The sequence below is a fragment of the Polyodon spathula genome, chromosome 29 (genome assembly GCF_017654505.1).
Source record: "Polyodon spathula isolate WHYD16114869_AA chromosome 29, ASM1765450v1, whole genome shotgun sequence".
In the NCBI taxonomy this organism is placed as follows: Eukaryota; Metazoa; Chordata; class Actinopteri; order Acipenseriformes; family Polyodontidae; genus Polyodon; species Polyodon spathula.
The window spans coordinates 6628900-6650360 of NC_054562.1; the positions used below are offsets into that span (position 1 = coordinate 6628900).

The 21461-nt window shown below is 37.1% G+C and overlaps 1 protein-coding gene across 2 annotated transcripts in view; it reads right to left on the reverse strand.

Annotated features, from left to right (window-relative positions):
* Positions 1 to 3505: 3505 nt before the first annotated feature.
* Positions 3506 to 21461, reverse strand: part of LOC121302242 (GDNF family receptor alpha-2-like) — a 58213-nt gene continuing 40257 nt past the window's right edge. The window contains exons 5-10 of one of the 2 annotated variants that reach the window (XM_041232082.1): positions 13714 to 13823; positions 13129 to 13269; positions 10564 to 10748; positions 9228 to 9266; positions 4390 to 4443; positions 3506 to 4141 (exon numbers count right to left, since the gene is read on the reverse strand). In XM_041232082.1, coding sequence (XP_041088016.1) covers positions 3995 to 4141; positions 4390 to 4443; positions 9228 to 9266; positions 10564 to 10748; positions 13129 to 13269; positions 13714 to 13823 — 676 coding nt within the window. In that variant the 3' untranslated portion in view covers positions 3506 to 3994. The remainder of the gene's footprint in view (positions 4142 to 4389; positions 4444 to 9227; positions 9267 to 10563; positions 10749 to 13128; positions 13270 to 13713; positions 13824 to 21461) is intronic. The other variant, XM_041232083.1, reaches the window with a different exon arrangement.

Here is a 21461-nt window from a genome sequence, read left to right on the forward strand (position 1 = left end):
GTATGCCTTGAAAATAGCATAGGAAAGTAAAACACAACACAACATTAAGGGTTTCCTCCGCTTCCTTCCTTATCAAAAGGCAATTCAGTTGTACTACACTAGAGTGGAATCGCACTGGTTGCACACGTCATCTACAATGGTATAAGCTACTGGTGATTGTATCATTGTGGAGCTATCCAGCCTTTTTTGGCTAAAAGAACCAAGTTGATAACCAGACAGGTCTTGAAGAGCTTGCACAGCTAAGTTTGTTTTATGTTTCTTTCAATTTGACCTGATTTTACCAAAAACCGCAGAATGTTCAGCCTTCTTCTCTAAATGAAAAGAGCCATATTATAGAGCTCAGTGATCCGTACATGTCTCAAGAGCCATTGGTTGAACATGAACAGACCTGTACTAACGTATTGTGTTTGTTACTCGTAAAACTGTGGTCTGTTAATCTGTCAAGGTTTTTTCAAGGTAATTCATTGGTATTATAATGGTACCCCATTACTGTATAACCATACAGATATTTGCATGGATGTTTGGGTACACAGTATTTCTTGAGAAAATTTAGCTAATCCTTTAGTTTTATATATAAGTCCATGCACCTGTCTCTGAGTATAAGTCTCCACAAAGATGAGATAAGTTTAAGTACAAGACACCAGCATGCTGAATTGTGATAGCAAAATTGATAAAGACACTAAAATGTAAATTGATTTTTTTTAAAGCAATTTTTCCCATGACATAAGCCCATGTGCCTGTTTGCACCGTTTAAAAAGTTTCTCTTAAAATGATCTTATTGTTTAGTTCCTTCATTCATCTGACACATGTATCAAGTCACTGACCTAATAATACAATTTAGCCTTCAAAAGTGTACAAATAAAAACATTTTATTGATAAAGAAACAAGCACAACATTAGCATACCTGGACCTTACTGCAATCTACAAAGGTAGGTGACATTAACATTGTTACAGTATGGGGGAATTTTGTCCACATAGCATAATTCAAACAAATGTTAAATCAATGCATGACCTCTGCCAACACTGGCGAAGCCGGTGCCAATATTTATGCCACAACACAAACTGCAGGACAATCTATAGTACTGTATATAACTTTGTAACACCATCCATGGTTTGCCAAAACCATTTATTTTCTCAGTTGATCTTTTTATTTGTTTCTTTTGTAAATGTCTTAACTGCATACTTCATACATGATTGTCATTGTCTAAGTCATAAAACTCAAACAAAATGTGTGTATCTGCTCGATCCCTTAATCACAAATTGAAGCAGCAAGCAGATTTATGAGTGAAATTAAACATATGCTTCTATCTGACAGTATGCATTTGGCTTAGACCCCTGACAGTACAAATTACCGTACATTTGTATTTATTCATATAGTGGATGTAGTGTACCAAAATGATGTAATATGCAACTGTGACAAGAATATTCTTGGCACAGTTATTGCTTTCTGTCAGTATTTAAGCTTGTAATGTATTTTCTTTTTTTTTTTTTTTTTTGAGGGAATTGATTGCTGTAAATTAAAAATATGCTTCTATAAATGTGATGGAGAGAACACAGCTATAAATTTAGTGTACAGTAGAGACATCTACTATATGCCTTTATTTGTTAAAACTCTTGAATGCTGGAATGTCAGTAAACAGCTCCAAATGAAAGTTTAAATGGAATATTCTCAGCTTCTTCTTTCATACTTCCTTCAGTGATTCCTCTTGCGTTCATTCTCCACGTGCAAGTGCTGATCGTCATTGTTGCCGTGTTTGAAATGCAAGCTCTCTCTCTTTATTTCTAAAACCAAACAGTATGCTACACAACTATAGGAGCTACTACCAAATTGCATCCCCATTGCTTCACTGCCCCAGGCGTCGCTCTTGCCTATATAGGATACAACCCTAGAGAGGAACCATTGTGCAGCACTGGCTAACGTAACAGTCAGGATGCAATTTATAGCTGCTCTAAAACTATGAAGCTTGCAAAAAGGCCAAGTGTATCAGACTTAAAAGGTTGAAAAAAATAATTAAATGCTTCACATGGAGAATAAAAACAAGAAAGAGAATAAGAACATGAGAAGCAACCAGAATGAAACATGAGAGCGTCTTCCTTTATCTACTAAAACAGTAAAGCAGAAACAGGTGAACTTGTGTGCAGGCTCTGAAAACCCCCCTTAACCACTTTGTTATCACCTTTTTCTTTCTTAACCCCAAGGAATGATGTGCCATCTTTAGATGTTGGAGATGTAAAGCATAAAAAATTATTATCGCACAAAATACCATCGTCGCCATTTACAGAAGTGTTTAACTGGGATCGATGAAATCATGACACCTTTTAATTACACTCTCTTTCAATGTAATATCTGGTTCTGTTCTAAGGGCAGAGATAGTGGTTTCCAAAATAAAGAATAGAAAACTGCATGATTGGAACATCGAATACCCATTGCCTTCAACTTTCCAATTTAAGCCTCACATATTCTTTCAATGTAATTAATTGATTCGATAAGCATTACTGAATTCTGTGCTGTTTTGTGTGCTGTATCACAGCTAAAAATTGGGCAATGATGACTGTCAATCTCAAATGTGGGAGGTGGGAGCACTATTTCAGGGACAATCCTTGTTAAATAAACACTGAAGCACTGAAAAGTAATGCCAGAATTGTATCTTATGATGGGTTTAGCTTGACTCAATTCCGGTGACACGTCTTATCTAATGTCAATAATCAACAGTTATTGTCATTAACAGCAGTTTTGTGGTCCTGTAAATTGGTTTTAACCATGCTTCCCTGGGATCAAAGGCTATCACTGCCATTATCTTTCCAGAACTAAGGTAAATTCAATCTCTAAGTCAACATTTCTCCTGCAGTTCAGAGCAAGAGCAAGCCCACCAACACCCAAAGCAACAAAGCCTGAAAAACAAGGCCACATGGTTAATTCGTATTGAAGCACAAATGAAGCACAAGCTATTTTTAATTATCCAGGTCCATGCTGGCAAAATTATAATTGGCACTTTAAGCTTTAGAGAGGAGGGATATGTATGCCATTTTGTTTTCCTGTTCTTGTACCAGTACTCCACATCTTGCCTTTAAACATCGTCTTGTTTTCGTACATAAGAAATTTTTACATTTGAAGGGAAACACTTTTTATCAATACTCACAGACAAAATTTTTCACATTGAAGTGGCAGCCACATACTGCCAACTTCCAACAAGAAGAAACTGACTGAAACATTGCCAGTCAGAAAACCTATTTCAGAATACCAAAAAGAAAGAACTGCAGGTTTACACTGTACCTGCATTATATTTATATTTATATTTATATGTAATAATACATGTGTACATATATATATATATATATATATATATATAGTATATATCTATATATATATATATATATATATATATGTACATAATTAAATTATTAATATGTTACACAATTGTCTTATTCTAAATATGGATTTTATAAAAAAAATTTTTTTTTCTTTATTGGAAAGTACCTTTATAAATAACCAACACGAAAAAAAAAAAAAAAAGCAAGCACAGGGCCTGTTGGGGTAGGAGGTAGGGAGGATGGGTGACTTTAGTGTTAAATAAAATAACCCTAGGGAAATTCTGAAACTGCTACACACAGATGAGTCTCTCCACTAAGTTGGGTGGAAGGGGTTGAGGAAAATGAAACAATATGCCACAAAGAAGCAAAGTCTTTCAGTCAGTGTTCCACGAGCATTGCACTTGAGAAGGAAACAAAAAAAAACATCCGGCTTTACCATCCAAGTTAGCAATCGATCTACTGAGCTTCTAGGAAGAGAAAAGCCCAAGTGGTTTGCACAGTTTGGAGTCTATTTGACTTTGGAATCTAGTGCTAGCTTAAACTAGAACCAAACTTCTCTTCCTAACAATGTGGTCTGCAGCCTTTGATATGTCTTCAAGGAATCTCAGTTTCTAAACGAAAACATGAGAGAAAGTAGTTTCTTGTTGGTTATTTGTTAGATGTTGTTTTTCTTCTCAACTTTTTAGAAAGCCAATTTCACCGTCAAGCAGGAAAGCAGCACAAACACTGCATTGCCGTAGAAGATGACGGCAACTGATCTGTCGTTCATATCTCCTGTCTTCGGGAAGCTTTCCGGTTCAGCAGGAGTATTTGGGTTTGAGGGACTAACCTGGGTTAGTGGAGAAGAAATTAATCTAGTTGAATTGGTTCAATGGCCATTGAAAAAAAAGTGAGTATGGGTGCAAATATTACATGAGGCATGCACATCAATTCAATACATTAATTTCTCATTACTCTAGTTGTGGGGGGTGGCAAAATGAACCTTTATGGACAGCAAGAAAGGGTTGCAGTGGAACGCTCCTAAAATGCAATGCTTTCAAAGTAAAGTGCATTGTTTTTGTTTATCGTCATACTTACTTCAGGTAGGCAGAACGTTTGATCTTTGGCGAGGTTACACTTTGGTCCACTTTCCTGTAATGGCAAAAGGAAAATGTATTACTTCTAATCCAAATTATATAAGGGTCCACCCAATGTTAAAAATCCCGCCTGTGACCTGGCCCTTTAAATATTTTTACTCAGGCACACTAAGAGACAGCCCTGCTTGGGTGGCACCGATCAAAAAAGGAGACTTGGGGCTTTCCAATGAGGTCTTACTCATCTATTTTTGGTATTTGAGGGTGTCAGCAGATAACCGAGAATGCTAGTGTTTTTCAGTGTCACTGCTGCGCTTTACAAAAGAAGAGAAATGGCATCACTGAAGACACAAGGACCTATCTTCCTATAAATATATAATTGTTTTTCGTGTTGACAGTGGATCAGATGCACGTTACAAGTCAGCTGTTAGGGTTAGGTTGCCATGGTCACCAGACTGAATGGCTTGAAGCCACAGTAAATAGCTCCATCTTGCAACACATGATCAGGGTCCTTGGCATGAATAATTTGAACATGTTTTTTTGTTTTGTTTTTGTTTTTGTTTTGCACATTTTTCAATTGTTCAGTTTTTGTTTCTTTTTTTGGTTGCTTTTGGTACCTTTTGTACATATGACCATAATTCCTTTATTTGTTATTTAAAGTGTTCAAAAAATAACAAATATCTTGTTTTTTTATGGAAGCCCAGTGTGTGCACACGCATTTCATGAATGACATGTCCTTGTAACCTCAAACCCTAAATTAAAGTACTCCCTCTACATTTAAACTGAGTTCCATTTAATTTGCATTGGGTTCAGCTCATGAGTGCGCCCACTCACACTTATGTCACTATAACAACACAAGCAAAAAGGACACCAGAATTGCAGCGTTGACAATGCAAAATACTCTGTGATCGATTGCAGGGTGTCCTGGAAAAACATTTCACACGCTTTTAGATTCCGCTAATTTTGCTTCAAAATAATACAATCAAAAAGACCTGCAGATGTGAACACTGCACCTGCGGTCTTTCTCTATTCTATTCTTTACATTATATTAATGCTATATCCAGCTTAGTTACACACTTGAAAATGACATACCTCTGGTAATTATATACAGGATAATTACATATAAGTATATAATCAAATTAAAAACATATTATTCTTTTTTCTTTAAGTCTGTCTCAGATAATTACATATAATTATTAATTTTGCCCCCCTGCCCGCCACCCATAAAAAGAAAAAAAAAATGCTATGAACATTCATATTCTATAGCTAAAATATACAGAAATGCATTATAGGCGTCAGTGGAGCTTTGGTGGTAAACAAGAAAAAACATTCCTTTCAAACAGAAAGTAGATCACTTATATTTAGACGCAGATATTTACCTTGCGCACATCACATAGCAACACGCACGATAGCTCAATTGTGCACTTTATTTAATGTTCAACACTTGATTGTACACCAGATGTATCAACAGTAGAAAAACGTATAGGGATTGCAGTCAATAGGGTGTAAAGCTAATGCTTCACTTAAACTGCAGAGAGCAGAGACAAACTGCAGAGTGATGGCTGTGATGTTCAACCATACCATATAGATTTAAGACCTGCTGTCTATTTAAACTACCTTTAGGCTCCCCATTCAAAACTTGCACCTGGGCTATGTCAATCCCAGTGGAAGCAGAAGGCCATTCCCCAGACACCTTTGCTAATCGTTGCATAAAGAACAATCCTGTTATGTAGATGGTCAAACAGGAGTGCTGTATAGTCTTAATTGTAGACCCTTGAACAAAAATACTAAATGAGGTGCAGAGGCCCTGTAACAGCCACCATTTCATTTGTTTTAAGCAGCGTCTTTAAAATATCTGTATAGACCCAATTAACATAAAAAAGCCAATAATGAGCCACATCTAACACAAGAAAATAGTATCTAATACAAGTGAAGAAAATTGTACAAATTGCATCAGTCGTCCAATCTAAAATATGTATTTTTAGATTGGACAATTGAGAAAACAAAACAAAACAAAAAATAAACTTTTGTATTACTCTATTATTATTCCTCTCAGTGGCCACATGGACAGTTGAAACCGATTTATTTATTTATTTTTTTCAAACATATGTCAGTTTTGATTTGGTAGTTTGTGTCTGCGGCTTGGAATTAAAATACTTAATGTATTGTAAAATGGTAATTAGAAAACACAAGACATGTAATTACTCAAGCATGCAGTTTATAATTAGAATTTGCCCAAGGGTGACATTGCTGGGCCTGTCTTATTCCCCAGATTAATGCATGGCAATTAAAGCTCATCAGACAGGTGCTGGCTGGATTTATTGAAACAGGCAGAATATATCTATTTTACCCATGTGAATATATAGCCTGCCCATACAAGAGTCATCTGGCATTTTTTATATATCTCAATTATATAAATTAAAACCTGATCTATTTTTGTTTTTACATAATACCAAAGTCCATCGTGCAACTATACGGTTAATGACAAAATTACCTCTGTTTGAATTCAATAGCCAACCAATCAGAGGTCTGTGCACCATTGTGGTGACCAATCAGAATACAATAAGGCCCCTTATTCTGAATAAACACCTTTTTAGATGCAGACTTTGCTCAGTAATGCAGTAGATATGTATTGAAACAACATTTTGCATATTTTAACGGCAGTGTTACATTTTTGGTTTTAATAATGTATTAGAATCCGTGGTATTATTGTTACATTTGTGTTGTTGATTTGTGAATATAAAGCCAACTGTAAAAGTATTTTGTGGTGTGGACTCATGTTGACTGGGGTCTAAGAGGAGCTTGTGGAGCTAGTGAAACAGACTGTTGGGTCACTTAGAAACCCTGATGTTTATGGCTTATAGATTGCATAATAATTAAGTAGGGTCAGGATTAGGCCTAATTGATTATTATTATTATTATTATTATTATTATTATTATTATTATTATTATTATTATTATTGGGTGTGTGGATTATGGGACGAACACAATAAGAACTGTCGTGACGGCCATGTGTCACACACGGTGTGCCCCCCCCGGGGGGGGGGGGGGGGCAGGGAGGGAGTTTGAACTGCAGTGTTTCTGGTCTCTCAGTCTCCTTGCCAGCACGTCCCTTGACAGTGGTCTACAGTTGATTGCCAGCCGTTGACATCAGTTGGACAGCTATTTTTGAATTGGAAGCTTTTACAATGTTTCTAGAGTGTTTTATTTTAAATGAGCTGTCTAATCTTAGACATGTTTTCACACTTTGCACCAAAGGTTCTCACTAAGATCTGTGATACTGCTTTTGTCTGGAACACGACAGTTTTACAGTAAAACATATAACAACTATACAGCACAGCAATTTCCAAAAGTTTTCCACAGATCTGAAATTTCATAAAGACATAACTTCCAAGTAAGGGCTTCATTGTTTACTGTATTTTCCAGTTCTGAGCTCACTTCTTTATTTTCACATACTGGGTGAAACAGCTTATGCATTATAGCATAGGCATCTTTATCTCTATGCAGATGAATGCGTAAGCCATTTATTTCATAATGTCAGCAGCATCCTGCATACTTCTGTAGCAAACCAACAAGTCCCAGCTGAGCAAACAGACGGTCTAGATTTCATAGTGACTGAGCAAACAGTCACTGCACATGAATGATGTCCACATCTTTAAGAGTTATTGAATATGCAAAATAATCACAGTTCACAAAGTTTTACATATGATACTTAGTAACAGTATTGTTCCTTATGAAATGTTTTCTCTATTCCCCAGATAACCAATGATCTTAAATGGCAATGCAAAGCAGTAGTTATGTTCCCTATATAGGTAGCTCAAGGACAGATACAATGGTATGAGCCAGGGGTGTCCAATGGATGCCTCTTGTTCTATAGTTTCAGGACCACTGTGTCTTGGTCCTTTAATGCTTCTGCTAGGGTACAAGGTAATATATTGGAAGTGTAATGTTATACCAATGGTATTTTTTGTAAGGATATGCTATTTCAGATTGTGAAGTTGGTATCAGTGTTTGTAACCATGTTTGGGTTCAAATGAAGAAAAATCACATGGTCACACAACCACACAGCGGCAGTAATTTATATAGAGCAACTTCTATTGTATATTGACTATTAACCTGATACAATGTATTGGTCAAGAGAAACAAACGTAAGTCGTATTGTTGCAAATTGAAAATCAACCAGAAAGAATCAACTTAAACCCAGAACACAATCTGTGCCTATTGTGATTCACACATATAGTTAGAACTGCTCTCTGTGTAATCTGTTGATTATAACTATACGTTTTTGAAGGTGAAAATCTGCAATCTACAGCTATCAAGTCGTTTTATATAAACAGCACTTAGTGTTTTAAAGAGGATTTTGCAGCACTAGGGGTAGATGTACTAAAATGTTGCGTCTGTTGCAATCACTGCACACCACATGCAAACTAAACAAATGCAATGCTGTTAGCCTCATTTTAATGAATGATTTGCAGGTACACCCAAGTACCTAATTTTAACTAAAGTCAGGGTGTACTTACAAGCCTTGAAAACACATTTCTATGACATTTCTAGTTTGTGTGGGGAGCAAATAGACAGCACACATGTGACACTAACCCCTCCAGCTTTTTGGGGGTGAAGGTTGGGGGTCTCACTATTGAATTAAATTGCATTTTATTTATATATATATATATATATATATATATATATATATATATATATATATATATATATATATATATATATATATACATATACACACACACACACACACACACACACACACACACACACTTATAGTAATGCTATAAAAAGTACATTCAAAACACCTATGCATTTCTTTTTCTTGAAGAGTATACATACATATTTTAGGGAGTAAGTGACCCATCCACTGGAATAGCCCTAGGGAGTATAGAAATACTCTTCTCAAAATATTGAAAATCAGGGTTTTTTTTATTATTATTATTCAAATCTTTAGTAATATTTATACAAAAGTGCAGTCCAAAGCCTCCAAGTATGAATCTACACCAAATTAACGATTCTGTTCTTTGTTAGTTGTGAAAAAATCTATATCTGAAGTTTGGCAATATATATATATATATGGCAGAAAACCAAAGGTACCATCAGAAGCAATGCACACACATAATTATAATAATTAAACATTAACCAAATGATTAGAAATTACTGTATAAAACTAATGCAATCATAAGCGACAATCTGGCAAAATTAAGGCTATTATCGTGTTCACCCAGACAGAGACAATCCATCCCCGTTTCATTAATCCTAAAAACTCGATTGAGTCAAACATTTAAATTCCCAGTTTATTATCCTTTATAGCAAACATCAGGATGACTTAATAAGTTCTCCGTTTTACAATTGAATGGAATTAAACCTCTGTAAACAATTCCATTTTTCTAATTATTTTCTTGTAACCAGAGGATTATAATAATTACTTGCTGTGCTTGTGCTCACTTTAATTAGAATGTTAGTCACCGCATTTAAACTTTGCCACACTGATGTGCAGACAAGTTAAAGAAAATAAGAGCTTTTTGTGTTTAATTCTGCTTGAAGCTCCTCTGTGTTACTTATGCTACTTGTACAAAGTTAGTTTCTGTATTTCTGTGTTTCTATGTGTTGTTATGTCTTGCTCTCAGGGAATCTGTTACCTATGAAATGTTTTCTAGGCCAAAGCATGTTACTGGCTGAAAGCTTGTCAGTCAATAGGGGAAGCAACTGGTTGGTTAATGATTGAAGGGGGTGGAGGCAATTTCAGATATTTTGTAACAAGTAGTAGACACAAGCTGGGACTGTGTTAACAGGTTCATGCTGTGACTCTGTATATGTTGTCAGGATTTTGGCATTCCAGTTTGGTTATCTAAATGTAGTGTACCCAGCTATTTTACCATTTTAGAATGTACAATTATGATCCCTCACGACAGCAACAGCTTGGGAGAATTAAAGGTCAGTAGGGAATCTCCAGTAACACCAGCAATCCAATCACCTCTTTATATCCAGACAATCTACAGACTATTTTGGCAAACTACCGGCCATTCGAGGACAAAGGCCAGCCCTGCAGGTGTCTTCTTTTAAGCTCACTGGGAGCCTGACCAGAAATGCTTTGACCAGGTGAGCAACTCCATTACCTCTAGATTTTACATGTCAGAGTGCTGAACAATGCACATAAGTGTGACAGGCTTACCTGAAGGTTGGCACACGTTGGGAAGACACAGGCATCATCTCCTGGTTTAATATCGATGGGGTTGACAGATGGCTTAGGTATGGCTTCGGTGACTGTTGTCTTAATTGACTGAGTTACAGAACTGGAGGGGGTTTTGGGTGCTAGATTTGTATCTGTTCCGTTTCCAAAAGCCTGAATTGCATTTCCTACAAGAAAAAAAAAAGTTTTGATTTAGTACAGATTTTTAAAGAACGACTTATGTATTTTAAAAAAGTTATTAATATTACAAACTTAAGCACTTGAGTGCTTAATTTCCAAGAGTCTGTAAATGAAAGTAGCACACTGCACATACCTCCTGCAAAGGATAAAAACATTTTCTCACGTAGAGTATGTGGGGTAATTCATTAGCTCTAAAGAAAATATCAGATGATGACAAATACTTCCTGTTGCGACTGGAATTTCCGTTGTACTGATTATCTTACGATCGAATGTTTAAGTTATTGTGATATGTGATAATTTATATTAAATAAATGTAAAATCCACATTTTGACGAATGGTTCTAAAATACATCTGGGCATACCTTAACTTAAACAATGTCATATGTTCCCAAACTTCTTGTAACATAAAGGCATATAAATTCATTGCATGTATATTGCATTTTTTTTTATTGTACAAAGAGTGTCCATGCCTATCTAAATTTAAGTAGGAAATAATAAAAAGATTTTCAGTTATTGACGAAAAATCAATATCTGTCGGTTGTATTTATGTTTCACTTTTCCTAGAGATTGGATATTGATTGTACTTTACAGGATGTAATTACCACAACTATCAAGTGCAATTTACTTCAGTAATGAATGAAGAAAAAGGAGACAAAGAGGAATCCAGTTCCGTTATTGGGTTAATGGATAACCCTTGAACACACTTGTAAATATAGTTAAGGTCAAAGGGAATTGTACAGTAAATCTGGTCAAATATGTGTCCAGATTGAAGATGTTTGCTTGTTAATAAATACTTTTACAGTGGTTTCTGGACTTTAAAAACTGCAGTATAAGAATTAAGTTACTGGGGATCTGTGTTAATTGTGATGGTATTTTTTACCCAGGGTGATTCATTGACCTACTTCTTAACATTAATATAAATAATGAAAACACAGTGAAATGACCTGCAACAAATCACATATTTTAGGGTTTCAGTTCCCCACTGTTTAGGAATTAAGGGCCTTATTCATAAAAGTACTTGCCGACTGCCGTTATAAAAATAAAAATAAATGTTTGACGTCCATATTGCTATTCAGAAAATGAAATGATACCACGTGACCATAATACCCCACAAACCTTAGGTTTAGGGTTAGGTTATTGTTATGAAATAAACTTTGTTTTAGTGCCTACATTTGTCACCCATATCATGTGATCGGGCTGTAGAATATAATGATCCTATTGCTAGTTGCGCACACAGCACAACCCTGTGTGAGCTACCCTGAGGGAGCCTTCGTTCTGCAGCAATATCCCTCTCGTCAAGCCTCTCACTGAGGCTCGATCAGTGTTTTTTGCACTACCAAGCAAGCCCAAATTTCCCACTGGTATGCTGTATATTGTAACACTCCATGAAAATAAACAGGTTCACACAGGCAGTATTCATCCAAACTGTTTATTGTAAACACAGGTAAAAGAAATAAAAAGAAAAGGACCGCTGTCAGCCACGGATCATGGCAAAGAAATAATAATAATAATAAAATAAATGTCTATTCTCAGCCTCTCAGTTGCTCTCCACTTCACCGCGCTATTTCAAAATGATTACCAGAGAATATGTTATTGTATTAGTATATATTTATATTAAACATTTTCCCTCAAATAAAGCTACAGCTTTTTTTTTTTCATAATAGGCAGAGTTAATCATTGGTATGTCAAACTGTATAACAGAGCAAGTGCAGTAATAAAACATGTCTTAAAAAAAAAACTGTCTGCCTAGGCTGTCGTTAGTTTAGACTTGACTGTAGAAAGAGTTCAATAACTCCTAGTTATCAACAGTATTTTGCAGTCGTTCACTCTTATGAATAGCTGGTTGACTCTCAGAACTGAAGAAAACCTTATGCTAATGAGGTAATCGTTAACCTTTCTCTCAATTCGTTAAAAAAATGCCTTCATGGATGAAAATCATTGGGGCTTCACAATGCATCTGGAATTATCTCTTATGAATAGCAACTGCCATTAAATAGGTGGCTATGGACGAAATCCCATCATGTACTCCTGTTTTTTTTTTTTTTTTTAACAACACTAGCTGAAATACAAAGTTTACATGCTATGATATAAAAGGTATTCGAAATGTGCTTTTGCAACTTTTGTATTAAATTACATTACTATTGCCTGAAAGAATGCTGGTTGGCAGAGCCTTTTCCAAAATATCAAATAATAATCATTAAACAAAAAAGGATACAGACTTCCAGGATCTAAAGGATTACAAGTCTGAAACCCAATGTACTTTTAATGAGGATTCTGTCACTACAAACACTGTATAGCAAATCTATAAATTCCTCAAGGGGTAATTGCTGAAGCGTTGCTGGTGTTAGAAGATAAAGTGGACACTTACTGAGACAGCTGTTGTCCCTGAAGTCCCTCAAGAATTTTTCACACTCTTCTTCCCTGTTCCCACTTCCTTTGCAAGAGCACCAGGGGGACACGGTAATGTTAGTGCTGCTGGAGTCAACGTAGTTTGGGGTCAAATCAAACCCTGTGAGGGATAGAAAGGACAAGCTATGTAAACCAGTCCAGAGGAGAATCTATTTTTAATTTCAACAACAATGGAGAGAAAATGCGAATGGTGGACATGCTTGGAAATTGAGTGGAGACAGACTCAGAGGCAACACTGCTCAGAGGGTAGGAGATAATTTTCTTGTACAGGTGGTGGTGACTGTATGGAATGGGTTACCAAGCCATGCTGTCTGGGATGGCTGTAGATGACGATCACGTTCACGTTCACTGCTTTTACATAGAATTGAATATTACAGAACATACTGTTATCATTATAGATTACTTGATCGGCTGAATACTATATTTCATTACTGTATTATTTATATATTTATAATGATTCTTTGAGAAAGACACATGATACATCCATGGGTAATGAATAGGGATGCAGCAATTATTCTCAATTATGTGCCAAAAGATTACATACCAATCAGTCCAGAATAGGAAGCCAGACATGCCTGGTAGTTGTCATTGGGACAGCTGGTAACTGAATATAATGATGTTTGACAGTTCATATGAAAATCTGCCAGTCTTGACCTAATCACAAAACAGAGAGAATAAATCAGCCATGAGTATAGTTAATTCAAATGAATAAGAAGAGATTATGTATAAAATGGAATAAATAACACTATCTAGGCATTTTTTGTATTCAAATATGCATTTTGATAGGAGATTTCTACCTACATCATTATCTATATATGGCTCAGCTATTCAAGTTTAGAAATACTGTAAGATCAATCAGTGTATAAGCGAAGCTTGTGTCTTCCTTTGAGGAGTATGTTCGCAGTGATCAAATCTGTTTTCGTACCTCATTGACATCTCACAAGCTAAGCAAGGTTGGACCTCATGATTATGACTTGAATAAGTGCAAGTGTAACCAGATGGAGGTTGAGCGGGAAACAGCAACCCGCACATCGCAAGTGTGCGCCTTGGCTACTGTGCAAAAGAGCCGGGCTCCTGTACATTTGTGGTTATAGAGCTTTTAACCTCATCTCACTGACAAGGGACATACAACAGTAACAGTAATGTATCGCTGTGCATTGCATTAATGAGCAGGGCACTGTGTGCACACCCAGTGGCATCTTTCAAAATGTGGCTGTTCCAGAAAAAAAATCTTCTCCCCTTGGCTACTTCACAAATATCAGGAGAATAAAGGAAATAGATGTTTCATCTCCACCTTGATAATTTAGTTTGAATACATTAACACCTTTTAAAGCTAAGAATAAAAAAAGGGCTAAAATCTATACATTGTAGTTAGTCCTAGAACTGAGAGAAAGCCCAGGGCTTTAATATCTGCAGGCAATCCAGTAAAGTCCAGAAGCTTTTTCAATAGTGAGAAATATTGAAGCTTTACTCTTTCATGAAGTTGTGTTTGAAGTGCAGGCAAAGGCAAAGACAGAACAATACAAAATAAGCTCTTTCTTAGGCAGCAAGCATGATACTCAAGTGGGTTTCTTCTGTCGTCCAAAGGATTTAAACCAAGGCCTGATCAAGTTCTTGTTTATGGTCTAAGAGAAGGAATCAAAGACCATGAGTGAAAATGGTTTGTCGATGGTTGTAAATGTTTATTTATTATGATCTCATTGTTTTCTGTTACTAATTTCCCATAATAAATTTTAATGTTGTCTGCCTATGTGATGGCCTTCCGCTTTATAGATGTTATTGCAGCTCTCTATGCATTACCAAACCGTCATACGGTAAATGCAACATACTCTGAAACCTTCATCAGTACCCCAGAGGAAAAGAACAAAAAAGTTAAATTTCCACTTCAATGAAAATTCAAAGTGCTAATGATATTCCTGGCATGATAGGAAGAGTGACCTTTGAGGTCCAGGGTTCCTTTAATCCCAGGTGAGACTGGCATGATGCCTCTCTTATTTATTGAGGCATGCCACCTTTAAACGCATCTCACCCCCTGGGCAGGTTCAGCATCAACTCTTTCAAGAGAAACAACAGCAGGGATGTTGAACTAACTTAACAGAACTGTGGCATCATGCTGTAGCATCCTCCTGGCCTTGGCAGCTAGATAAAGCAATACATTCTGCATGCTGTGAAACCCAAACAGAAGAAATTAACCCAATCACCACAGAATAACCTGAAGGTCATTTTCATTTATCATGCTGTAAGTGCCAGTGGACTGAACAAAAGCCTGATGGGAGACAGAGGGAGAGAGATGTACTGAGCTGTTGTTCAATAAGCCCAAACAAATTGCATGCCCTCTGTATACAGTATAAGTATATTAATATATGACCTAAGAAGTGAATCGCTCCGAATGTCAATTTTATTTATTTATTTATAATATGATTTTATTTATAATATGTATTTTGTTTTGTTTTTGTTTTTAGAAACACAAACTTGACAAACATGTTGTTGCTGTCCTCATCAAAAGTCATGTTTCTGCAACCACTCACAGCTGAAAATGGCGCTTGCATTAATCACAGTATAATAAGCCATTTTACTGCTTCTTGGAAGTGCATACATCAGTGATGGAGCTTCGAACGTGGGAGGATTCACTCCACACTTTGCACACACTGTGTCGGACACCAGACCTCACTCCCTCCCCATTTTCTTTGCATTTCTACAAATAGGTCATTTAGGCAGAATTCCGTCAACAGACGGAAAACTTTCACCCATGCATTAACATGTATGGGTCCTCAATTTCCGTAGAGCAGGATTCATTCCTACTTACAAACACCAGTTATTTATTAGGGATGCTTTTTGTTCTCTAGCTGTTTTGTTTGTTTGTTAGTTTTTTACCCAGGGAGAGAAAGCTGCTTTAATGAAATTTTATTCTACTTAGAATTATAAGAAAAGCAAAACATGTACAACTCTTATTATCAAGTGAGGATGTGTGGAAAAAAAACAAACCCTTAATGATTTATTTACAATCTCTTAAAAATGTATTTTCTTTCTCACATCCAGAGACATTGAATATACAAGGCAGACAATGAACAAGTGTTTGTTGTTTCTGGTGTATTCCTAATGAAGTAATGTCATTGGAGGATATTGTTTTGAACCTGGCCTTGTAGTGAAACCGCTGGCATGTAAGTGCTCTGCTTAATTAGCATCGCTTGTAGCAGTGTGCATGATTTGCATGGTTAATTGGAACAAAACAAAGTGCTTGGAATGACATATGTTATGCAAATGCCTTCCATTATCATACCTATGAAAACTGGTAAATGAACTTAATATTTATCAATTCATTATTTATTCATCATCTGCATTAATGACCCCCACAGGCTTCAAAACTAGGCTTGCCTACTGTAAATGACTACATGTGTTTGTTTTCTTTATCAACATGCATTTAGGGATAAGCTAAACTTGGGCAAAAAAAGGTTTATAGTCACAATAGTGGGTACAAGAATTACAATGCTGCTTTGAGCTCACTGGGCGCCTCGCCAAAAGGGTCCTCTGTAGTGCCATGAGGAGAAACAGTATCCTCCGTAACCCACAGACATGCCAGAGCCAATGCATGCCCTTCCCTGGCTAGCTACTCTGGGGACCCCTGAGATCCATTGGCTTAAACAAAATTATATTTGTTTTGTTAATACTTTATATTTCATTGCTTCAGAAGTCAGATAATGCAATGCAAGATCGATTTAGTGTTGGTTTTATTTGACCAGCAGCATGCGTTATCTGTCACACCCTTTCCTTTTGCATTCCCAGAAAGAGCTTCACATTGTTTCTGCAGCTGTAAAATCGTGAATTATTTGACTCACGTGTTGAAGCTCTAGTCAGTGGCAAAATGGTATACAGTGAAGGGAAACAAAAAATTACAGAAACAGCAGCTTAAAATGGTTTTCATTGCTGAATCATTTCTATAATGTTTTATTTGCTGAAAAGGACCGTGCAGCTATTGCAAACATGGCTGTTATGACGTATGAATTGATGATTGTTCATTATTCTTAAAGACAACAGGACGATTTTATCATGGCCTTTACACCAGAATGTAAAATGAAACGTAATGTTGCAAAACATGCATACATCAAGCCTGCTGTGTTGCTTTGTCATTAGTTTTGCAGAACCCTTCAGAAAAAGAATAAAAACGTGCACATTGCTTTTTGGTGTAAAACCCTTCATTAAACCTAGGCCCATGTGATACTGCGTGGACCAGCTGTAACATTAACGCAGGCATTCTGTATACAAATGAACATCTGAATTACGCAATGCAATCAATATGATGGAATGAGCCGCTTTTAAGCGCACCATTTTCTGCAAACATCCTTGGCTTTAACCTCAGCAAGATTCAAGATTGGGCCTCCATTCCGAATTCGTTTTTGATGAAGTCAAGTGTTTATCTTGCCAAAGCTAATTAGGCTACCTTGATAAAAGGTTAATATGTCACCCTGATGAAGCTAGCCCAGTCTCAATAACAATCATTAAATTTGCATTGCATTGTATTGCTACAGTCAGGTTATTAAAGCAACGTTACAATGTTATTCATCGCTATATTTGCTTCTATAAAATAATGCAAATACATTTGTACAGTACGTTTCCCATTCAGTCTTGCTATTAAAGCGGCCTCACAATTAATTGTTACGCTAAAATGAAAATATTTGGTCTCTGTTTATTACGTTGATCTATAGTTCAGTCCTTTAGCAGCAAACAGACTTTGATTTTAATGATTTAAATAGGGGTGGATCTAAATACCACCGTTCTCTGTCCCAGTGGCGATTTAGACCAACTTATTAGCATCAGTGTTTAGATTAGGGCTGTCCAATGGCTGTAAAGGGGTTGAAAAGAAATGAAGAGAAAAAAATGCTTGCTTAGTGGTAAATACCATAAAAATAAAACAAATGTTAATGTTAAACAAAAAAAAAAAAAAAAAAAGAAACTCCTGTTTGGGTTTGCAGTTTTCTGGCTATTTAAGAACTCTGGTTGTTGACTCAACTCTTAACCAGATAAGCTAGATCAGATGTATTGGTATGCTCACTATGGTTTACTGTATATAACTCCCTGAACATATTGCCCTAACTGACAACAAATAGCAGAGACCCCTCGAAAAAAAAAAAAAAAACATTAATAGATGCCAAATCCATTTCCAGCATTGTCCATTATCTTGGTTTGAAGACATCTGAAAAATCTGAAATCTTGGACCATATAAAACACACACACACACACACACACACACACACACACACACAAATCAATCACTATAGTAACTTGAAACACGGTCAGTGCATTCCCGACTGTGTGTAGATGAAGAAATTCTAATCTGTTCTCTTTCGGAAATTCATTTGATCAATTTTCAAGATTGCCACTGAATTGATTCTCCCACACTTGGTAGTAATCCAAAACCTGGATAGGAATTAATTTGATCAAATGTGTAGATCGTCACTGAATTGATGCTTTCTAGCTTCTCGTTAGTTAAAACTAGGACTCTGGTTAGTGCTCTAGACTTAAAGAACCCAACAACAGCCCAGACCACGAGTAAGCAGTTTATATCGAATACTTTACGGGGTGCTGTACAGCACAAGCTGATAGTCTTTCGCTGTAATTACTATCATATAATTGTTTGGCTTACAGGAGCTAGAGTGAGTTAAAATCAGCTTTTACCTTAGAGTATACTATACTACACTGTGGTAGGGAAGCCAAAGTGAGGAGACTCAGTCTGACAGTGCAGCGAATAAAATACTTTTAATTAAATAATAATCAACACACAAAACAAAAGGGCACGATGGCCAAATAAAAAGACACACAAAACAATCTAAACAATAACTAATAAACAACTAGCAAAAACACAGCTAACACACTCTCCCTCTCCCTCTCCCTCTCCCTCTCCCTCTCCCTCTCTGTTTGGTGTCGGAGAGTGAGAGTGAGAGTGTTTGTTTGTGAGTGGAGAGGGCACGTCCTCTCACTCTCACTCTCACAAACACTTCCTCTCACCCTCCCTCTCCCTCTCCCTCTCCCTCTCCCTCTCCCTCTCCCTCTCCCTCTCCCAAACACGTCCTCTCACTCTCACAAACACATCCTCTCCCTTTCCCTCTCACTCTCACAAACACATCCTCTCACTCTCACTCTCACTCTAACAAACACGTCCTCTCACTCTCCCTCTCCCTCTACCCTCTCACTCTCACTCTCACAAACACGTCCTCTCACTCTCACTCTCACAAACACGTCCTCTCACCCTCACTCTCCCTCTCCCTCTCCCTCTCCCTCTACCAAACACGTCCTCTCACTCTCACAAACACATCCTCTCACTCTCACAAACACGTCCTCTCACTCTCACTCTCCCTCTCCCAAACACATCCTCTCAATCTCACTCTCCCTCTCCCAAACACGTCCTCTCACTCTCACAAACACATCCTCTCACTCTCACTATCACGCTCCCAAACACGTCCTCTCACTCTCCCTCTCCCAAACACATCCTCTCACCCTCACTCTCCCTCTCCCTCTACCAAACACGTCCTCTCACTCTCACAAACACATCCTTTCACTCTCACTCTCACGCTCACAAACACGTCCTCTCACTTTCACAAACACATCCTCTCACTCTCACTCACTCTCACAAACACGTCCTCTCACTCTCACTCTCACAAACACGTCCTCTCACTCTCACTCTCCCTCTCCCAAACACATCCTCTCACTCTCACTCTCACTCTCACAAACACATCCTCTCACTCTCACAAACACATCCTCTCACTCTCACTCACTCTCACAAATACGTCCTCTCACTCTCACTCTCACAAACACGTCCTCTCCCTCTCACTCTCCCTCTCACAAACACGTCCTCTAACCTTCAATCTCACTCTCACGAACACGAACACGAACACAAACACGTCCTCTAACCCTCAATCTCACTCTCACTCTCACTCTCACGAACACGTCCTCTCACTCTCACAAACACTCACCGACTAACATTCCCAACCACTCTCCTTTTATACAGGTGCCTGAACTAATTGATTCATTAACATCTCATTAGTCCAGGCACATTCCATGCATTCCTCACACAAACTCATTTACTCACAGATCCACCCTGCAGACTCACTCACATGTATTTGACAGGGAGGAATTTAACCCCCTCCCTGCCGATCCAAAACCAAAAATAATCCAAAAATCACAAATTATAGGGGCCGGGTGGGCACTCCATGTCATATACCATAAAATAAGAATATTTCAACAGTATCGCTAATGTGACATTTCCATCTGATACAAACTACCTGATACAAAGACATTTCAGAAGGTTGCGTCAGTATCAGGGTGTACTATATATAAGTGTTGTAAGGCAGGTTTTGATCAGCTGCCTCGATTGTATTTCTTAATAGAAGGTTGGCTTGTTAGATACATTGTGTCTTGTTCAACTAAGCCATCTTTGTGTCACCTTATTACATGGCTGATGCCTTTTTTGTTACTTACTACTGTATGAGGAAATACATATATAATACATATATATATATATATATATATATATATATATATATATATATATATATATATATATATATATATATATATATATATAGCATGTGTATGAAGGGTTAATTAATGGTGTTAGACTATTGAGAATTGTGCTAACAAGCTTGGTTCACAAGAGTTACTGGAATAGTTCATTTTAGGAAGACACAATGTGCTCTTCATTCCTTCATTCCCTTTAGTCACAGCTGCATGAATTACATTTCCCCTGGGTATTAGATAGAAAATCAATTTGATTAACTTTCCACTTAATACAGCAACTATATTAAACATCTATATCACTAGGAGTATATGTACAGATGAATAAATACAGTAGAATAGAATAGCATATCAGTACAGATATGACACTTAACTTATACCAGCTAAACTTTTTCTCATTCATTTAGACAGTAAACACAGAGCATAACAAAAAGAACACGGCTAAGTCACGACCCCCACGCCACCCCCTTCGTACACTATACCTCACTCCTACTCACCCGCCCATCAGCTGAGTCTCTCACAGATAGGGGTGCCCCTTCGTAGCTGAATAAAAAGGCCACCACATACTGTTGTTAGTCAGTACACTGAAAAGAAAAAGCACTAGCCAAAACATTTGTCGATCGAGTGTCTTACACAATCTGTTTTACCAAGAATTTTGATTGCGTGTTTAGAAGTTTTATAGATGATAAAAAAAAAAATAAGATGATCGGGATGGGGGGGGGGGGGGGGGGGGGGGGGGGTATATGGGATACTTCAGGGATTTAACAAAATAGCAAGCAAGGG